Source organism: Budorcas taxicolor, chromosome 8, assembly GCF_023091745.1.
Source record: "Budorcas taxicolor isolate Tak-1 chromosome 8, Takin1.1, whole genome shotgun sequence".
Classification (NCBI taxonomy): Eukaryota; Metazoa; Chordata; class Mammalia; order Artiodactyla; family Bovidae; genus Budorcas; species Budorcas taxicolor.
In genome coordinates, this window is record NC_068917.1 from 68798667 (window position 1) to 68816343 (window position 17677).

The 17677-nt window shown below is 38.3% G+C and overlaps 1 protein-coding gene across 1 annotated transcript in view; it reads left to right on the forward strand.

Moving 5' to 3' along the window:
* LOC128052229 (contactin-associated protein-like 3) overlaps nucleotides 1-17677 on the forward strand; it is a 187450-nt gene that overhangs the window by 159588 nt on the left and 10185 nt on the right. Inside the window, exons 19-20 of the mRNA XM_052644721.1 lie at nucleotides 4097-4230; nucleotides 5037-5124. Of these exons, the coding sequence (XP_052500681.1) occupies nucleotides 4097-4230; nucleotides 5037-5124 (222 nt within the window). The remainder of the gene's footprint in view (nucleotides 1-4096; nucleotides 4231-5036; nucleotides 5125-17677) is intronic.

Sequence of the window (17677 nt, forward strand, 5' to 3'; positions counted from 1 at the left end):
ATATTACTTGCAAATAGAGACACAAATGTAGAGAACAATTGCATGGTTACCAAGGGGGAAAGGGTGGGGGCGGGTAAAATTGGGAGGTTGAAATTGACTTATATACATGGTTGATACTATGTATAAAATAGATAACTAATGACAACGTACTGTATAGCACTGTAGTGGGGGTGAGGGTGTAGTCTTGACTTCTGAAATGAAATAATTAGTTTCACTGTACAGATATGCAGCAACACAAGAGGTGACTCTACACATTGACATTACCAGATGGTCAATACCAAAATCAGATTGATTATATTCTTTGCAACCAAAGATGGAGAAGCTCTATACAGTCAGGAAAACAAGACCAGGACCTGACTGTGGCTCAGATCATGAACTCCTTATTGCCAAATTCAGACTTAAATTGAAAAACGTAGGGAAAACCATTAGGCAATTAAGGCATGACCTAAATCAAATCCCTTATGAGTACACAGTCGAAGTGAAAAATAGATTCAAGAGATTAGATCTGATCGACAGAGTGCCTGAAGAACTATGGATGAAGGTTCATAACATTATACAGGAGGTGGTGATCAAAACCATCTTCAAAAAAAATAAATGCAAAAAGGCAAAATGGTTGTCTGAGGAAGCCTTACAAATAGGTGAGAAAAGAAGATATGTGAAAGGCAAGGGAGAAAAGGAAAGATATACACATCTGAATGCAGAGTTCCAAAGAATAGCAAAGAGAGAGAAGAAAGCTCTTCTAAGTGAACAATGCAAAGAAATAGAGGAAAACAATAGAATGGGAAAGACTAGAGATGTCTTCAAGAAAATTATAGATACTAAGGGAACATTTCATGCAAAGATGAGCATGATAAATGACAGAAAGATATGCACCTATTAGAAGCAGAAGAAATTAAGAAAAGTTGGCAAGAATACACAGAAGAACTATACAAAAAAGATCTTAATGACCCAGAAAACCATGATATGATCACTCACCTAGAGCCAGAAATCCCACTCACCTAGAGCCAGAATGCGAAGTCAAGTGGGCCTTAGAAAGCATCACTATGGAAAGTTAGGTGAGGTAATGAAATTCCAGCTGAGTTATTTCAAGTCCTAAAAGATGATGCTATTAAAATGCTGCATTCAGTATGCCAGCAAATTTGGAAAACTCAGCAGTGGCCACGGGACTGGAAAAGGTCAGTTTTCATTCCAATCCCAAAGAAAGGCAATGCCAAAGAATGTTCAGACTACCACACAATTGCACTTATTTCATGTTCTAGCAAAGTAATGATCAAAATTCTTCAAATGAGGTTTTAGCAGCACCTGAACCATGAACTTCCAGATGTTCAAGCTGGATTTAGAAAAGGCTGAGCAACCAGAGATCAAATTGCCAACATCCACTGGATCGTAGAAAAAGCAAGAAAGTTCCAGAAATGAAAGCTTCATTGACTACATTAAAGCCTTTATCTGTGTGGATCACAACAAACTGTGGAAAATTCTGAAAGAGATGGGAATGCCAGACTACTTTATCTGCCTCCTAAGAAATCTATATGCAAGTCAAGAAGCAACAGTTAGAACCGGACTTGGAATAATGGACTGGTTCAAAATTGGGCAAAGGAGTATATCAAGGCTGTATATTGTCACTCTGCTTGTTTCACTTATATGCAAAGTACATCATGTGAAATGCTGGGGTGGATGAAGCACAAGCTAGAATCAAGATTGCTGGAAGAAATATCAATAACCTCAGATATGTAGGTGACCATCCTTATATGGCAGAAAGTGAAGAGGAACTAAAGAGCTTCTTGATGAAAGTTAAAAAGGAGAGTGAAAAGCTGGCTTAAAACTCAACAATCAAAAAAGGAAGATCATGGCACCCAGTCCCATCATGTCATGGCAAATAGAAGGGGAAACAATGGAAACAGTGACAGACTTTATTTTCCTGGGCTCCAAAATCACTGCAGATGGTGACTACAGCCATGAAATTAAAAGACGCTTGCTCCTTGGAAGAAAAGCTATGACAAATCTAGACAGCATATTAAAAAGTGGAGACATTACTTTGTTGACTAAGGTCAGTATTGTCAAAGCTATGGTTTTTCAGTAGTCATGTGTGGATGTGAGAGTTGGACCATGAAGAAGGCTGAATGCCAAAGAATTGATGTTTTTGAACTGTGGTGTTCAAGAAGACTTGAGAATCCCTTTGGCAGCAAGGAGATCAAACCAGTCAATACTAAAGGAAATCAACTCTGAATATTCATTGGAAGGACTGATTCTGAAGCTGACGTTCCAATACTTTGGCCACCTGATGTGAAGAGCTGACTCACTGGAAATGACCCCAGTGCTGGGAAAGATTGAGGGCAAGAGGAGAAGGGGATGAAAGAGGATGAGATGATTAGATGGCATCACCAACTCAATGGACATGAGTTTAAGCAAACTCCAGATATAGTGAAGGACAGGGAAGCCTGGTGTGCTGCTGTCCATGGGAGTAGCAAGGAGTGACTGAGTGACTGAACAACAACAACGTATGTTAGAATTGTACAATAAAGAAGGCTGACAGCCAAAGAACTGATGTTTTCATACTGTGGTGCTGGAGAAAACTCTTGAGGGTCCCTTGGACAGCAAAGAGATCAACCCAATCAGTCCTAAAGGAAATCAACTTGAATATTCATTGGAAGGACTGATGCTGAAACTGAAGCTCTAATACTTTGGCCACCTGATGCAAAGAGCTGACTCATTGGAAAAGAAACTGATGCTGGGAAAAATTGAAAGCAGGCAGCGAAGGGGATGACAGAGTACGAGATGGTTGGATGGCATCACCTACTCATTGGACCTGAGTTTGAGCAAACTCTGAGAGATGGTGATGGACAGGGAAGCCTGGCGTGCTGCAGTCTGTGGTGTCACAGAGTCACACGATTGAGCAACTGAACAACAACAACACTGTTCATTCTGAAAGACGGTATCTCATTTTATATATGGAAAATATTTCCTCCTCCTTGGAAATGAAATCATGAAGTGCATTAAATCATATCAAACCCAATTTCCTTGATCATCCGATAAATGTGATTGTTCTTTACCCATCAGTGGTTGGGAAGTCAGTCATGCCCTGTTGCCTGTGTGCATGCTAAGTTACTTCAGTCATGTATGACTCTGTGACCCTGTGGATTTCAGCCCTCCAGGCTTCTCTGCCCCTGGGATTCTCCAGGCAAGAATACTGGCAGTGGGTTGCCATGCCCTCCTCCAGAGGATTTTCCCAACCCAGGGATCGAACAAGAGTCTCTCATTTCTCCTGCTTTGGCAGGTGGGTTCTTTACCACTTGCACCACCTGGGAAGCCCCCATGCCCTATCCACGTGTAAAGAAAAGTGGAATGTTCTCTAACCCATGGTCACCAGGAAAAGTGCAGAACTGACAGACTCCCATTAGAGAACAAAACTAAGCTTTAACACTTTCTCATGGAGAATAAAGGGAGAAACTTCTGGAAAAGATTTCTACAATCACTGACTGATAGAATCAATTACAGGTGATACCATAGTGATGGGTGGAGAGTGCATCTGTGAAGAAGAGCAGTGTGTGGATTGGGCAATTTGAATATTGTAGCAAATCACTCACTTTTCTCTTTTTGCTATATCTTGATTATGGTAGAAACATTAGAAAATATTTCTGGTTGTGCAAAAAAAAATAATGTAAATGTCAGTGATACATTAAAATGCATTAAAGTAAGTCACATTAAAAGAAGTTATGCTTGTAGAAACTGAAAGTTAATACAAAATTGCTTGAGGTTTTACCATTTAATAATACGAATACCGCATGAATAATTAACTTCAAACCTCACTTGGTGTTTTCATATGCTTGGACTTTTTCCTCTGGTTCAGGAAAATGGAAGAACTTGGAAAAAGACTGTTTGGTCTTGACTTTTAAGACTGTGTAATTGGATTCTGAATTTGGCCCCAGAACAGCACATAAATAAGTAATTGCCAGTCTGGGACAAGTGACTGTATGCACTCAAGTAAAGGCTCCATAGATTCAAATTGTATTAATTTTTTTTAATGTGTGTTAGGACCTGCATTGCCAGTTTTTATAAAATTCTATTTTAGTTAAAATGTCATTTTTCTCTTCTTTAGGAAGTTTGCAGATCAGGTATAAGCTGGACAGACACCGAGAACCTGATGTTTTTAACTTTGGTTTTAAAAACCTGGCCGATGGGCAGCTTCACCATGTGAAGATTAACAGAGAAGCAGCAGTGATGTTTGTAGAGGTAAGGTCATAAATTCAACAACAGCAACAGTAATCAAAATCATGATGCTCAGAACATATGACTTAAAGCCAAAATTCAATAATAAATCCTAATACGAGAAATACACATTCGGCACTGTCCTTCCATAAGTCTAGGATAGGAAATGTAGTCAAGGTGTTTTATTTCATTTAGCAATGTTAGTTTATCAAGAGACCATCAAAAGTTTTTATTACTATTTGACCTTTTAAAATACCATGCTCTCCTCACTGGTTTCACTTTATTTGATTGGGAAATATTGCCTAGTTTTTCATAGGGACTATTGGAGATATTCCAATGGGAACCTATTCCCACTGGATTACAAAAGAACAAATGCTACTGAAATTTAAACACACAGAAAAAGCAAGATATTGCTTAAAGTGGAACTACATTTTGAAAAACAGCCGAGTCTTTAAATTATGTATTGTCACTGGGTTTTGAAGAGTAATCTTTTATATTGAATCTGTATGAATAATACATTTTTTCTGTTCATGTCATAAATTTCCTCTAAATAAGTAAAAACTTTGAGGTTCAAAGTAGCTCTTGCATCTCTTCGGTGCACTATACCAATTATGATACTTAAATCATGAAGACAAATGTAGGGGAAAACGATGGGATAGAGTGGAATTTGAGGTGCTATAGAAGTTGTTTATAAAATACTTTTTTAACCTTTGTGATAGCTTGAAGATATGGATTATTTTTTATCATTTTTCTTGGTTTTCCTTTGATTTCCATCCTTTTATCGAATTGCTTGCCATTTTGATGTTTACATCTTGTGGAACATTTAATAGGTTAACCAGAATGCAAAGAGACAAGTCATCCTGTCTTCAGGGACAGAATTCAATGCTGTCAAGTCCCTTATGTTGGGGACGATTTTAGGTAAGTGGAAGAAAGAGGGCCCCTCTCCCCCTATCACCCTATGACTGAGATCAGAAGTGTTAAGTTGCAAATATGGGAAGCATTCATGATGCAGAAAGAAGCTCCTTGACATATTCATGATTTTTCAGTGAGTGACAATCAAGGTAGAAGCTTGCACTCTTGTCTGAGTGCACGTATAATCACGACTAAGTGCTGCTTGCGAGTTGAACAGGAGCATTCCTTGAAAACTGCCTCCACACTTAGCAATCAAGCATAATGAAACTTTGCATTTTTCTAACAATTCAGGAAAGACAAAATCAAAGCAGATAGCAAGTTCACAAACTCTTTAGTAATCAGGGGTCAAATGCAGAAATCATTTTAATGATAAATCTAGACTTAGGCTTAAGAAAAAGCTGCTCTTAGCAAACAAATAAGCTATGAGCCGTGGCCTGGGCCCTGCCTTGTCTGTGGGCTGAGGTGAAATGTTTTCATTACTCCCAGCTACTCTTGGAAAATCACACTCTAAATATCCCACAGACGTCCTGTCCTTTATGGCTGCTAGTTATTCTCCATAAAACTGCCAAAGTAAAAGCATACTTTACTATTTAAATGTCAAAACCTTGATGCCTTTTTCCCCCCTCTTCACTGAGAATTACATTGAAATAAAAATAAATATTGAAAGGTATTTCTTTTATTTTGATTATTTATAAACTATATGTTTTATTGATATTTAAATGTTATCTAGGGGAAGTTTTCCATGGCATATTTATTCCTTCTCTAGTACTTGTTATTCATATAATTTTGTTTTGTCCCATTTACGCATTGATTCTTTTGGTCATTTCTTCTACCCTACATATATATATAGTACATCACAAACTTGAGAATGTTAGAGAAGGTACATGAATGGATGTTCCAAATATGTCAAGAAGCATAGTAACTATTACAACTATCACATCTTTCAAACAGATGGACAATAAAACGATGACTTCTAATTTTTCAGATAGAGGAAATGTTATGAATCCTAGTGCTTTCCAAGGGTGCTCTTGTAAATGGTAATAACAAAAGTGTAAGTTTTAGATACTACAGCCTAACTGTTAAAAAGCCCAGCTGTTAAAATGGCTGATTAAGCCAATGAAGAAGGATAAGAATATAGTTTTAGCTTGGTATGGTGAATAACAACTTTATGCTGAAGCGGTGATGGTCCTGCACTGTAATCATCCCTTAAAGTTGGATATAGAATCGACCTAGCCTTGATAATGTATTTGATAGGCAGCTTGTGCTGAATATCTTTTCCTGTGGGTCGTTGTTCTTCACACTCCCCACATGTGGGATAGTGGTGCTATAATTAACACAGAAATAAAAATGAAAATATTTGTTTCCCATTGAATGCTGGGAGATGTTTATACCTATCATAGCCTATTGTAGAGGTGAATATTCCAGTCTCTAATGTGTCATTTGGATGTTTACCAGGCACTTCTGACATCTCTGTTTTCATGATATTAGTAGATTTTTTATTCTGTTTAAACAGTGGCATAATTTTAAAAGAATGGGAAAGCAAACAAAAACAAATAAGACAAAAGACTTGGAAAAACAATGTAAAAGAATAACTGCTCTCTCAACTTTCATCCATGAGGATGACAGTATATGTTTACATAGATATTATGAAATTTATAAAAGCTCCAAGACCACCTTGAGTTTTAGAGAACAGGGAGATAAAACCCTATCTTTGGTTGTCAGCCTAACTTATTTTTAATATCCAAATGAAGAACAATGTGCTCCCTTTTTATCTGATTTTGAGCTCTACTCTCTGGCCCTATTGATCCTTGGTTTGAGAAAAGTAAGTAATCAATCACCTAAAATGAATCCAAGGGGCTTCACTGGCAGCTCAGCTGGTAAAGTATCTGCCTGCATTTTGGGAAACCTCAGTGCTATCCCTGGGTCGGGAAAATCCGCTGGAGAAAGGAATGCCTACCCACTCCAGTATTCTTGCCTGGAGAATTCCATGGACAGAGGAGCCTGGCTATAGTCCTGGAGCCACAGAGTCAGACACAACTGAGCAACTAACACTTTCACTTCAATTTCAAAGGATGTGCAAGCTTCATAGCTGCATTTTTGTCAAGTGGGTGCAAGCTGTGAGTGGAATAATTGTCCTGTCTGCACCTAGATCTGATCCCTCCTCCACTGTAGAGGAGAAGTCTGTGTGTACTCTTTTCCCAGTCTAAAGAACAGATATGGTCAAAACAAACACATCACACGCAACTCCATGCCCTCAGTGACTACCGCGTCCAACAGGCATGTTCAGAGATGCCCATGTCCCCGAGTAGAAAGTTGCCATCAGTAAGTATGAAATTGACAAAGGAGTATTTTAAAGGCAAATTAGGTTCAAATGTCTGATCTATAAAGAAATAGGCAATAGATTATGGAAATCAACTTAATTACTAAACTGTATTATATGAAAAGGTTCACTTTAATTAAAAAGTAGAATAGGTTTTGTTCTATGAATTTGTATTTTTTTTGTGATCTAATATATACAGAACAGTAGCATGGAATTGAAGGTGTTAATGTTTTTATTCAAGGATCTTTTTATTCAAATGCATCTCTCTCAGGCCATAAAAATTAAAGTTGAAACTCAGCAATGAAGTTTATAGCCTGAAGCAATTGAATCTAATAAAATTATAAATATTCATTTCATCTGTACCTAGAGGTATGTATCTTGATCAAAGGCTAATAAAACTTTTCATGTTTTGGATAACTTTATTTTCGGATGGCTTCTGTTCTTCTACCACTCTCAAAATCAGTTATTGAGAATAAGACTACAGTTTTGTGTTCGGATTTGGCAAGTGGATAGAACTTCACTTCATTAACATAGTAAAATAGACCAACAGATTGGTTAATAAGTAGCTATTAATTTCTCTGGAAAGTTGTCCCAAACTATGATGAGATATCTAGTACTTACTTTTGTGTGTGTGTGTGTGTGTGTGTGGAGGTATTTTTATAATCTTGTAGAGGAGAAAGTCATTCCAAACATGTTAAAAAAATCAGGAATTATTAAATTAAAGAGTTTAAAATTACAGCATGAGATTTAATAACATCTATAAAGAAAAATATAAATAAGGTTAAGGGGCTAAAAACAATAAAGTGGTCAAAATTTTGTAATACAAAATAATAATTAAAGTTTTATAACACAAGATAATAAAATATCCTTAACATACATAATTCTCAAAATCATTAAGATTCTGTTTAATGCAAAAGTATATAGCTATTAAAGACAATAGAAAACTATGTTTATTATCATGTACAACATTGACATTAAGTAAAAGAAGCAACAAGAAAGCCCTACATAGACTGTGACCTCAGTATTTCTTGTTAGCTATTTTGACTCATGGATTTATCCATTCTGAAATGTTTGGTGGTTCCTAGAATGTGCTTGTATTTCACTGGACATTTTGAATGCCTCATAGCAAAACACATACTGTATCTGCCCTCAAAACACTTGTGATATAACACAAAATATAAACAATAAAATAGTGTTCTAACGATTAACTAATCTATTTAGTTATTATTATTGTTTTCCCTAGTGAGTTTTGGAAAATGCTTTGAAAGCGACTTCTGATTAACAACCCCTACGTTCTTTCCATTCTTCAAAGATCGTATTAGTGATGACCAATCAGGTTAAGTTTTCCCAGTTACTATAAAATAATTTCAGTATAATCCTACTTTAAATGGAAATCTTTGGATTTCTAATGTTCTTTGTAGTTTTGACTCTGATAGGACTTATAATCCCAAAGTATGAGAACTTTAAAATACCGAGTAAGGTACCCTAGCGTTTTTGCTATGTTTTATTTCTCTAAAGATTTTGTATAATTGGTATTCTATTCTATTTTGGGTTTTGAGCATTAAAAAAAAACAACCAAAATAGCAAGCCTGAAATATCAGAACAAAACAAAAATCTGTTCTTGAAGTGTGCAAACTAAAGATATATCTTCCTGTCTCTTCCTAGGGGAGAATACAGTTCAAATCAATATAGTCATGCGAATAAACTTTAGTAGGCCAATTATCTGAGTGGGAGAAGAAATCCACTGAAGTACTGTATGTGGAAATGGAACTCCATATATGATAATGGGATAATAAATAATTCATGGAAATTACCTACTGAGATCTGCATGGAGAAACTAGAGTTTAGATATTAAAATTCCCTTGACTTATGTGACATGTATTAGTCTTTCCTATACTCTCCCTAAGAATTTATCTCATTTAGAAAAAATTAATGTAGAAAGACACAAAGAGTTTATAAAATTTCAGGAATATGAGTGTAAATGCAAAAATGCTCAGCAAAGTATTAGCAAGTCTAATGTAATAATATATAAAAATTATTATATGCCATGACCAAATAAGATTTCTTCCAGGAATTTAAGGTTGGCACAACAGATAAAAATCAATGTAATTCACTATATTAATAGAGCTAAGGACAAAAAACACAGGATCGCTTCAATAGACACAGAAAAAGCATTTGAAAAAAATCCAGTATGCTTTCATAGTAAAAACACTGAACAAATTAGGAATGAAAGGAACTTCCTCATGTGTAAAAAAGGCATCTGCAAAACCCACAGAGCTTTGGTGAAATAATGGAAGTCTTCCCCTAAGATCAGTAATGAGAGAAAGATGTCCACCCTTATCATTTTTGTTCAAGACTGTAGTGCAGATTTGAATGAGGGCTACAAAGCAAGGAAAAGAGCAAAAAATATCCAGATAAAAAGGAAGTAAAATTATCTATATTTGTAAAAGACATGATCTCCATGGAAAAAGCTATTAGTTTTGGCAAAGATGCAAGATCAACACACAAGAATTTATTGTATTTCTATATACCAGCAATGAATAATACAAGGATAAAATGAATGAAATATAAATTCTATTTACAATAGCATTAAAAAGAAGCAAATACTTTGAAATAACTTTAACAAAAGAAGTACAAGACATATACAATGAAAACCATAAAATATTGTTGGAAGGAATTATGCAAGAGTTACATAAATAGAAATATATCTGTGTTCATGGATTAAAAGATTCAGTGTTGCTAAGATGGCCGTCGGGTGGTCTGGTCAGGTGGTCAGGTGGCCAGACCACCTTACGGCCATCTTAGCAACATTGAATCTTTTAATCCATGAACAAAGATAGACTAGCCTCTTGAGAAACCTATATGCAGGTCAGGAAGCAACAGTTAGAACTGGACATGGAACAACAGACTGGTTCCAAATAGGAAAAGGAGTACATCAAGGCTGTATATTGTCACCCTGCTTATTTAACTTCTATGCAGAGTACATCATGAGAAATGCTGGACTGGAAGAAACACAAGCTGGAATGAAGATTCCCGGCAGAAATATCAATAACCTCAGATATGCAGATGACATCACCCTTATGGCAGAAAGTGAAGAGGAACTAAAAAGCCTCTTGAGGAAAGTGAAAGAGGAAAGTGAAAAAGTTGGCTTAAAGTTCAACATTCAGAAAACGAAGATCATGGCATCTGGGCCAATCACTTCATGGGAAATAGATGGGGAAACAGTGGAAACAGTGTCAGACTTTATTTGGGGGGGGGCCTCCAAAATCACTGTAGATGGTGATTGCAGCCATGAAATTAAAAGACTCCTTGGAAGGAAAATTATGACCAACCTAGATAGCATATTGAAAAGCAGAGATATTACTTTGCCAACAAAGGTCCATCTAGTCAAGGCTATGGTTTTTCCAGTGGTCATGTATGGATGTGAAAGTTGGACTGTGAAAAAAGCTGAGCACCCAAGAATTGATGCTTTTGAACTGTGGTGTTGGAGAAGACGCTTGAGAGTTCCTTGGACTGCAAGGAGATCCAACCAGTCCATTCTAAAGGAGATCAGTCCTGGGATTTCTTTGGAAGGACTGATGCTAAAGCTGAAACTCCAATACTTTGGCCACCTGATGCGAAGAGTTGACTCACTGGAAAAGACCCTGATGCTGGGAGGGATTGGGGGCAGGAGGAGAAGGGGACGACAGAGGATGAGATGGCTGGATGGCATCACTGACTCGATGGACATGAGTCTGAGTGAACTCCGGGAGTTGGTGATGGACAGGGAGGCCTGGTGTGTTGCAATTCACGGGGTCGCAAAGAGGTGGACACAACTGAGCAAGTGAACTGAACTGACCTGAAGATGGCAGTGCTCCCAAGTTTACCTCCAGACTCCTATCCAAATCCAAATGGCCTTTTCTACAGAAATTGAAAAGTTGATTCTAGAATTCACATAGAAATGCAAGGGTTCCAAGTAGCCAAAACAATCTTGAGAGGAAGGATGAAGATGGAGGTCTCATTCTTCTTGATTTCGAAACAGTACAGTTCAGTTCAGTTCAGTTCAGTCACTCAGTTGTGTCCAACTCTTTGCGACCCCATGAATCACAGCACGCCAGGCCTCCCTGTCCATCACCATCTCCTGGAGTTCACTCAGACTCACGTCCATTGAGTCTGTGATGCCATCCAGCCATCTCATCCTCTGTCGTCCCCTTCTCCTCCTGCTCCCAATCCCTCCCAGCATCAAAGACTTTTCCAATGAGTCAACTCTTCACGTGAGGTGGCCAAAGTACTGGAGCTTCAACTTTAGCATCATTCCTTCCAAAGAAGTCCCAGGGTTGATCTCCTTCAGAATGGACTGGTTGGATCTCCTTGCAGTCCAAGGGACTCTCAAGAGTCTTCTCCAACACCACAGTTCAAACGCATCAATTCTTCAGCGCTCAGCCTTCTTCAGAGTCCAACTCTCACATCCATACATGACTACTGGAAAAACCATACAAGGCCACAGTAATCAACACTATGTGGTATTGGCTTGAGTGAAAGTGAAAGTCACTCAGTCATGTCCGACTCTTTGCAAGCCCATAGACTATACAGCCCATGGAATTCTCCAGGCCAGAATACTGGAGTGGGTAGCCTTTCCCTTCTCCAGGGGATCTTCCCAACCCAGGGATTGAACCCAGGTCTCCCGCATTGCAGGCGGATTCTTTATCAGCTGAGCTAAGAGATACATAATGACTAGTAGACTAGATCAACAGTTAAGAAGTAAAGCTATGTACTTATGGTCCACTGACTTTCAACATTGGTGCCAAGGCCATTCAGTGGAGGGAAAAAAAGACTAGTCTCTTTGACAAATGGTGCTGGCCCAGCTGGATATCCACAAGTTTAAAAAGTGAGGTAGGACCCTTAACTAACACCATACACAAAAATTAACTCAAAATGGATGATAGACCTAACTTTGTAGCTAAAATTATAAAATTCTTAGAGCGAAACGTAATGGTAAGTCTTTGTAACCTTGGATTAGGCAATGATTTCTTAGAGAAGGTTTTTCAGAAGCCTTGGTTTAGGTCAAAGTTTCTCAAAAGCATAAGCAGCAAAGAAAAATATATAAATTGGTCCTCATTAAAATTAAAACTTCTGTAATTCAAAGGACACTATCAAGAAAGTAAAAAGACAACCCACAAAATGAGGAAAAATATTTGCCAGTCATGTATCTGATAAGAGACTTTTATAGAGAATATATAAAGAACTATAACTAAACCATAAAAGATAGGTAAACTAACTTAAAAATGGCCAAAGGTTCTGGGTAGACATTTTTTTCAAAGAAGATACACAAATGATGAACAAAAAATGATGTTAGGAATAACTAGTCATCAACAAAATGCAAGTCAAAACCATAAGACTGCCTTTCATGACCTTCCCTGGTGGCTCAGCAGTAAAGAATCCACCTGCAATGCAGGAGACACGGGTTCTGTCCCTTGGTTGGGAAGATCCCCTGGAGGAGGGCTGCTAACCCACTCCAGTACTCTTGCATGGAGAATCCCATGGACAGAGGAGCCTGGTGGGCTACAGTCCATAGGGTCACAAAGAAACAGACACAACTGAAATGACTAAGCACGCACACACCATTTCACACCCAATAGGATGGCTATGATCATAAAGACAGACAGTAACAAGTGTCATAGAGGATATGGAGAAATTGGGACTCTTGTGCATTGCTGATGAGAATGCAACAGTGTGCAGCTGCTGGAGAAAAACAGTTTGGCAGTTCCAACACAGTTACCAAGTGACCCAGGAATTCCACTCACGGTAAATACTCAAAGAAATTGAAAAATATATATCCACATACAAAAAGTGTACATGAGTCTTCAGAGAAGTGTTATTCATAAGAATTATAAATTGGAAACAACTCCAGTGTCTATCAACTAAGGAGCAAAAGTTGTGTACAATGGAATGCTAGCCCATAAAAAGTAATGAAGTACTCATACATGGGACCATATGGATGAATCTTGAAAACATTACGCTAAATGAAAGAAGATAAACACAAAAGATTACATATTGTATGACTTCTTCTATATGAAATGTCCAGATAGTTAAATCCATAGAAACAGAAAGCAGTTCAGATTTACCGGGGACTGGGGGCAGGTAGGAGTGAGGAGTGACCACTAATATGTACAGGATTTCTTTGGAGGTGATAGATTCTGCAGTTACATACTGGGAATAGTTTTATAACTGTAAAAATCCCACTGAACTGTACACTTTAAAAGGGTGAAATTTATGAGATGTGAATTATATCTGAATAATAAAAAATCCATTAGAGATTTATTTCTTTTGCTAATAATGCATTTTCTGCACATGTCCCTGAGAGAGTTGGAACACTGAGTCATAACTGGACATTTCTTCTATTGTATGAATGAGTTTATTCAAGAATAGGATTTGATGGAAAACAGGGAGGGAAGAACTTGGACCTCTAAATGGGAGTAAGGGTATATCAAGGAGAGGCTGCTGCTGCTGCTGGTGCTAAGTCACTTCAGTCGTGTCCGACTCTGTGCGACCCCATAGACAGCAGCCCACCAGGCTCCCGTCCCTGGGATTCTCCAGGCAAGAACACTGGAGTGGGTTGCCATTTCCTTCTCCAATGCATGAAAGTGAAAAGTGAAAGTGAAGTCGCTCAGTCATGTCTGACTCTTTGCGGCCCCATGGACTGAAGCCTACCAGGCTCCTCCATCCACGGGATTTTCCAGGCAAGAGTACTGGAGTGGGTTGCCATTGCCTTCTCCATCAAGGAGAGGCTACATGAGCCTAATCACAATTTAGAGAAGGACTGATGATCTGAAAGCAGCAAACATGTAGAATTCTGACAATGTTTCTTTGTTATATGAAAGATTACTCAAACGTTATTATGGGAAGAGTCTTTTTAGTTTACTAAAGACTATTCTTCCAATTGGGCTTCCCAGGGTGGCTCAGTGGTAAAGAACCCACCTGCCAAACAGCAGATGAGAGTTCTATCCTTGCATTGGGAAGATCCCCTGGAGGAAAAAATGACAACCCACGCCAGTATTCTTGCTAGGAAAATCCCATGGACAGAGGAGCCTGGTGGGCTGCAGTCCATGGTGTAGCAGAGTCAGACACCAGTTAGTGACTAAACAACAATTATTCCAGGAAATACCTTCCGGGAGTGCTTGTTAAAGAGCTCAGAGTTTCAAATCACCCCTGATTTCTTCCTGGGTATTGGCTGCAAGTGCCAGCGATAGTTTGGTGTGGTGGAAGTGGGGTGCAGGGAAGGGAGAATAAGTCACTTCTTGCTGACTCTGAAAATCAGGTCCCTCCAATGATGAATTGTTCAAAAGACAGACTGAAAATTTTACTTAGCATCATTTTCTAATCATGTCATTTATTTAGAATAAAGGATGTTCACTGTTGTTTCATCAAGTCCAAAATAAATAGCAGGTTGATATTTATATTCTGTCTAGCCAATTCCATTTGCCAAAATGTTTTTTTTAACATTTGTTGCATGTAGTCATGGTTCACTAGCTTTTTTTGCTTGATAGTCTTTTATTGCATGAATATACCAGTTTGTTTATTCTCATGTTAACGTGAAGCTGAATTACTGCCAGTTTGGGACTATTAATCTTTGGTATCAGCTTTATAGCTGTACCTCTTTATTTTTTTAGCAGTTACCCCAAAGATTACTCATACTTGATTTATTACATTCTACTTTGAATGTACACTTCCCAAACCACATAAAAACCTTATTTTTATTCCCATTTTACTTCCTCTTCCACCCTTTTTGCCATTGTTGTCATGCACTTCACTTATGGATATTATTTTTTCCATAAGATATTATTACTGCTGTTGTTTCAACAGTCAGTATTCACTTAATTATGTATTTACACTTTCTAATGCTCTTCATTGCTTCCTGCAATTCCATGGACAGCTCACCTTTCCTGATACTTGCTTGCAGATGAGAGCCTTAGGGAATCTTGGAAATATTCTTTTTGCTATTCCACTGGTTACTGCCAGCGCCTTTCAGAAGCACTGCTCATTGTGGGTAGCAGAAAGCTCTTCACGCACACCTTAATTCTTTGCTCCTTCCCTTCCTTGTGGACCTTTCATTAACATGCTTTTTCCTCACAAAACCAGAAATCATCTCTTGTGTTAGAATGTGTGGCCTTGGCAATATATTTTAAAGGCAACACTAGCAATACCTGAGACAGTTGAGAATGTTTATGTCCTGAATTGTTGGAAATCTGATACTGCTCTCAAGATTTTGTACCATAGACATTTTTTAAGAGAAAAAATAGATTCAATCTGTTTTCATTCAAAGTGATTTAAGGGGGTTTACTCAAAATTACAGTGGAAATGAACTTTATTCTCAGCCTTTATCACACTCTTTCCTAAACTTTTCTTTGCTTCACATTCACACTCAAACCACTTTCCTGCCCCCTCCTTATCCTACCTTGAAGGTACACCTGTTTTGCCCTTACTTCTTGTTGATGCCTGTGTTCTCAAGCTAAGGGTTGATCAAACATTTTCATCCTAAGATGTTAATTTTTAATATGCATTAAGTTTTGCCTAAGGTTTCCCCCACTTTTTTTTTCTTTGCACTTTAAAGGGAAGATTTTTGAGCCAAAAGAAAAGATCCTTAAGGATGGGATTTCAGGAGTCAGCTTATAGGGAAGACAGATTCACACTGTGTTTCTAAGCACAGTTCTGTTAATTTGAATGCTGACTTTGTGTGGACCTAGGTCTGGGACATGGCAGCTTGGACTGTAAGACTTGTTTCTACTCCCAATTCAACTTACTTGTACCACTAAACCCAGGAACTGTAGGGCTATCCCAGCAGGCAGAAGAGGGCAGGGAAGTGTGAATAAGAGAGCAGAGGTGAGGATTTGCCCACGGGACTGGAGGAGGGCATTGGAGAAGGAAATGGCAACCCACTCCAATATTCTTGCCTAGAGAATTCCATGGACAGAGGAGCCTGGTGGGCTGCTGTCCATGGGGTCGCACAGGGTTGGACATGACTGAAGCGACTTAGCATGCATACATGCATGCATTGGAGAAGGAAATGGCAACCCACTCCAGTATTCTTGCCTGGAGAATCCCAGGGACAGAGGAGCCTGGTGGGCTGCTGTCCATGGAGTTGCACAGAGTCAGACATGACTGAAGTTACTCAGCAGCAGCAGCAGCTGGAGGAGGACATAGCAGAGTCTTGGGTGGTGTGTGAAGCCTGTGGATCCTGGGGAAAGCTTGCCTTTCAGAGAACTCAAGACTTCCATAGCGAAGGTCAACATTGCTCTGCATGATAATCCCCGTTCTCTCTGCTCCTTCTGAAGCTGATTAAGGGCTGGATCACTGGGTCATATCCTTCCTACCACAGTGAAGGCAAGGGTGAGAGACCTCCTCCTATGCTTCATAAGAAGTCAGACAGTCTGCCTGCAGGTCTGCTGCTGACTACAGGGGCAGAGAAGTGGCACTGTCCAGAGTGTCAGGCCTGGTATACTGTATAACATCTGCAACCCATGGAGTTCCAACAAGCCATCCCAATAAATATATAAGTAAACAATGATGCCACCACTGAGAGAATCTAAAAGTAAGAGTGGGGATGGGGCAAGAAGAAAAAACAACAAAATTTCCACATCAATTTGGAGCTATTGAAGAAGACAGAAAACTAGGATAAAACTTGGCACTCAAGGATATTTTAATAAAATCACACATACAGATACAAACATAAACTCTGGGAGTTAATATGACTTTTCAAAATGTTGCTGGATGATCTAAAGAAGAGAATCATCACTGATTTTCCTTAGAAGTGACTTGGAGTATCATGCCATAAGCAAAAAGATTAAGAAGCAGAAATTAGGATGGAAAGTAAAAGGGACTTGGAAGTTAGATCTAGAACACTTAGTATGAATAATTGTAGATCCAAAAAGAGAATTAAAAGCAAAGACAAAGATTATGTATTTAAAAATTTCTCTTAACTAAAGGAAAAGCTGAGTTGCAGATTGAAAGGACTTATTGATCTTAATGAGAATAGACACACATCTGCAGAAATTCTGGGAAAATCCCTGAATCACAAAACCATAGAGAAAAGTCTTCCAAACTTTTCAGGCAGAAGTTGCTACAATAAAAATAATAGTATTGGTATCAGCATCCAATTTGTCATTTGCAACAACAGAATAAAAATGATATAATAATATAGCTATACTGCTAAGAAGAATGACTGAATTTCAAGCATCTAATATATAATTTATCTGACAAGGT